Below are 3,586 nucleotides of genomic sequence, written 5' to 3'. Positions count from 1 at the left end.
GCTTCTAGACACTCTCACTTAGGGCTGGCAATGGGTAGGGTAGGGTAGGGTAGGGTTTAGACTCTACTCTAACTCTATCCGCGGGTTGAAAATTTTATTAAAACTCTATCCTATCCTATCCGCGGGTTGAGAATCTCTTAACCCTAACCCTACCCGCACTCTAAAATTCTAAACCCTACCCTGCCCTACTCTACCCACAGAAATATCAAATTTTTTCAAAATAAATATAAAATTCAATCATTTCGAATTTTATACATGTTAATAATATAAAAAATAAAAAATTAATACTTTAAATTACTAAATCAACTAACTAGTTTTAGTAGTTATTCATTTATTATAAGTCATTACATAAAGGAGATTGTGGGTTCAACTCTCACTTAGTCTACCCTAGTCGAACTGATTCGATCCTATTGGTATCCGCTAGTAGGGTATGAATTGCCACTCTCACTCTCCGTCACTCACAACCCCAAACCCAATAACCCTTTGTTCTTCTCCTCTTTTCCATGGCGGATCCTGCCTCCTCTCTCGCCGTAACCCTAGAACCCAAGCCCAGCAACTGAATCACAACCCGATCCAGCTCCACCTTCCACATCCCTATCTCAATCTCCAGCTCCCGCAAGCCCTAATCCCAATCCGCCTCAGGTCTCCGCTGGACTTCCCTTCACGCCTCCCGCCACCCCTCCTTCCGGCCGCTTCCAAATCCATCCGGAGGCGCCGCTCCGCCGAGCCTTGCCTACAAGAATCCGTCGATTCCACCTCCTGGTGTTAGCTCTGCGGCTGCAATGGCTCCCGGCGTCGCCTCTGCCTACCAGAATCCCTTGGCTTGAACAAGTTCGCCGATTTCACCAATGAAGAGTACAGAGCCAGGTACCTCGGGCCTCGGCACCAAACCCCGCAGCTCCTCCCAGCAACAGCGATTGCTCTCTGGCAACAGGAAGAGTGACCGTTACGCATTCCGTGCCAGCGACGAGTTGCTTGCTTCTGTTGATTGGAGGGAGAAGGGCGCTGTCTCCCCCGTTAAGGATCAAGGCCAATGCGGTTAGCACATTATATTTAGGGTTTAATTTTGATGCTCTATAATATTAATTCCCCTAAAAGAATTTGTTTTGATGTTTTTGGTTTTGTTGTGAAGGGAGTTGTTGGGCATTCTCAACAGATGCTGTGGTGGAAGGGATCAATAAAATTGTGATGGGGGAGTTGATATCTCTGTCAGAGCAAGAGTTGGTGGACTGGTTCTGGTAATGCTTCTAAACTTTTTTTTTTCTAAACTAGGATTAAGGTCTAAGCTTTGTTATTATGATTTATAATGCTAGATTTGTTCAGAACTTGTTATTATAATTTATAAGGTTGATTTGTTGTTCTGAACTTCTGATTATTGTTGATTTGTTCTCTTTGTTTGGTTCTGATATGTTTTGATTTGGGGCGCTTTATCTTTCTTGATGTTTATAATCAGACTTTGTTTCTGTGTATTGAATTTTAAAAGCATACACTGACTGTTAACAATGAAAAAACCATGAGATTTGTGTACATGCTGTAAGTTAAAGGGTTAAGAACAGTATGATATTTTGGGGTGTATGATTGAAGATGGAACTTTTAATGTAGTAACAACAGCAGCAGCAGTGCATTAATCTACCAAAGTTAGTGGAATTTTGGCATCCACATCTTTGATGACATGGAGTTTATGATACTCTTCTTTCCAGGGATCAAACAATCTTATTGCAAGCTTGCCAGAAGATTTAGCAAATTGTTCCAAATTGTCCAAGCTAGATATGGAGGTAAGCACTAGTATAAAAAATTTGGTGTATTAAATGACAACAAAAATTTTGAGAGGTTAAGGTTTTATTAACCAGTGCGTTCATTATAACCTCTTTTTTGTCTCCAGGGAAACAAGTTAACCGAGATATCTGAAAATCTCTTTTCATCATGGACCATGCTTACTGAATTCAATGCATGTAGGGATTTTCTCCTCTAAATACACACATATGCTGCTTTGCTATCAATTTATTATTTCTATTCCTACATGTCAACTCACCAATTTTTTCTATTCTTATCACTACTGCAGCAAAAAACTTGTTGAATGGCATACCAGACAGCATTGGAGGCCTTTCACGTCTAATTCATCTTGATCTCCACCAGAACAGTGAGCTCTTTGAACAAGGGGTCAATGGTTTTCTGTTTTTCCTTTCTTCATCTTGTCTTAAATCTAGCGTGTCTGCGTTGTGCAGGAATCTCATCAATCCCTTCATCAATCATGGGTTGTCATTCACTTGCCGAGATTTATTTTGGGTCAAAATTCTAACCTATTAATATGCAAGTCTTCATATGATTAAAAGCATGCTGAGAACTTGGTTTTCTTCTGCTCAAAACTTCTGCATGTCTGATACATATTGTGCTTTCCTTTTCCAAACTTTATTTAGGAATAACAACCTTTCTACAGTACCTATGGAGATTGGGGCACTTTCTCATCTAGGGACTTTAGATCTTCACTCTAACCAGGTAGCTAAGATTGAAAGGGTAATTTGTAGTTACATTATAATTTATTATGTTAGATGAGGCCTCCTAGGTTCATATAATTTTCTTGAAAAAATAGCAATAACTAGCACATGCTATAATTTTTTTTTTCATTTTCTTCTCCCTTTTGCTTTAGATTGCTAACTTAAAAACCTACTATTTTTCGCAACTGCAGCTGAAGGAGTATCCAGTAGAGGCATGCAAATTGAATCTTCTTGTGTTGGATCTTTCAAACAATTCACTGAGTGGGTTACCCGCTGAAATTGGTAAGGTTAGCAAGTTTTGGTATTTTAATAACCTCCTTTCAGCATGATGCTGTTTGGCTATTTCTATGTTGAAGTGTTAGAGAGTAACAGAAATAATCTAACATGAAATAAATGCCTTGGTCTTTTCTGTTTAGGTAAGATGACCACCTTGAGGAAACTTTTGCTTACTGGAAATCCTTTGCGGACTCTCCGAAGGTACAGAAAAAGGATTGGTGCTTTATATAGTCAGTATATGTATTTTAAATTGTTTTCAACTATTTCTTTTTCTCACAGCTCATTCGACACTGGACCTACACAAGCATTACTCAAATATCTCCGAGGTAGACTTTCTGAAGCTGAAGGTATGTTAAACTGTTAAATGCATATAAATTATGCTTGAACCTGAAACTTATCATCCTTGTAATACTTTGAAATTATTGTGTAGATTCTGGAGCAGTAATCACAGCAAAAGATGAAGTAATTGCAATGGCTACCCGGCTGTCTATCACTTCAAAGGTGTTGCATCTTTTGTAAAGGAATATATATATATATATAAACAGCATACAATTACCATTGTCAGCACTCAGTAGCCATATATGATTAATTGCACAAAAGCAAAACAATTCGAGTAAAATTTGATTTGACTGGTGTATCAATTTAAGATTTTGTTTAGGACAAAATTAACACAATTGATTATGTTATACATCCATTATATAACATCTAAGTTGATTACTAAGTGACTATAACAACCGGTTCATTTTGAAGTTATCATGTTGATACTTGCCTGAGATTGATATTCTTAAAATTACTGCAGACACTTCTGTTATATA

The 3,586-nt window shown here is 38.1% G+C and overlaps 1 protein-coding gene across 3 annotated transcripts; it reads left to right on the top strand.

Moving 5' to 3' along the window:
* Window positions 1-1,120: 1,120 nt before the first annotated feature.
* Window positions 1,121-3,576, top strand: LOC107624616 (plant intracellular Ras-group-related LRR protein 6-like). 3 transcript variants are annotated; one of them, XM_021115086.1, is made up of 10 exons: window positions 1,121-1,238; window positions 1,701-1,775; window positions 1,883-1,952; window positions 2,063-2,140; window positions 2,226-2,286; window positions 2,418-2,496; window positions 2,687-2,777; window positions 2,912-2,972; window positions 3,051-3,118; window positions 3,202-3,571. In XM_021115086.1, exons 2-10 carry the CDS (start codon window positions 1,770-1,772, stop codon window positions 3,288-3,290), a joined length of 603 nt encoding a protein of 200 aa, XP_020970745.1. In that variant the 5' UTR covers window positions 1,121-1,238; window positions 1,701-1,769; the 3' UTR covers window positions 3,291-3,571. The 3 variants fall into 3 exon arrangements, with proteins under 3 accessions (XP_020970745.1, XP_020970744.1, XP_020970746.1); XM_021115085.1 differs by lacking the exon at window positions 1,883-1,952 and having other exon boundaries at window positions 1,603-1,775; window positions 3,202-3,576; XM_021115087.1 differs by lacking the exon at window positions 1,121-1,238 and having other exon boundaries at window positions 1,701-1,779; window positions 3,202-3,572.
* The last annotated feature ends 10 nt before the right edge of the window (window positions 3,577-3,586 follow it).

Source organism: Arachis ipaensis, unplaced genomic scaffold (assembly GCF_000816755.2).
Source record: "Arachis ipaensis cultivar K30076 unplaced genomic scaffold, Araip1.1 Aipa1243, whole genome shotgun sequence".
NCBI classification, from domain to species: domain Eukaryota; kingdom Viridiplantae; phylum Streptophyta; class Magnoliopsida; order Fabales; family Fabaceae; genus Arachis; species Arachis ipaensis.
The sequence above is the reverse complement of the archived record's forward strand: the minus strand, read 5'-3'. Positions and strand labels throughout refer to the sequence as shown.

Coding starts and splice junctions, on each gene's coding strand:
- LOC107624616 (XM_021115085.1), top strand. CDS start 1,673: ATGGAGTTTATGATACTCTTCTTTCCAGGGATCAAACAATCTTATTGC. Junction 1,776..2,062: donor TGTCCAAGCTAGATATGGAG/GTAAGCACTAGT, acceptor TCACTACTGCAG/CAAAAAACTTGTTGAATGGC. Junction 3,119..3,201: donor TAGACTTTCTGAAGCTGAAG/GTATGTTAAACT, acceptor ATTATTGTGTAG/ATTCTGGAGCAGTAATCACA.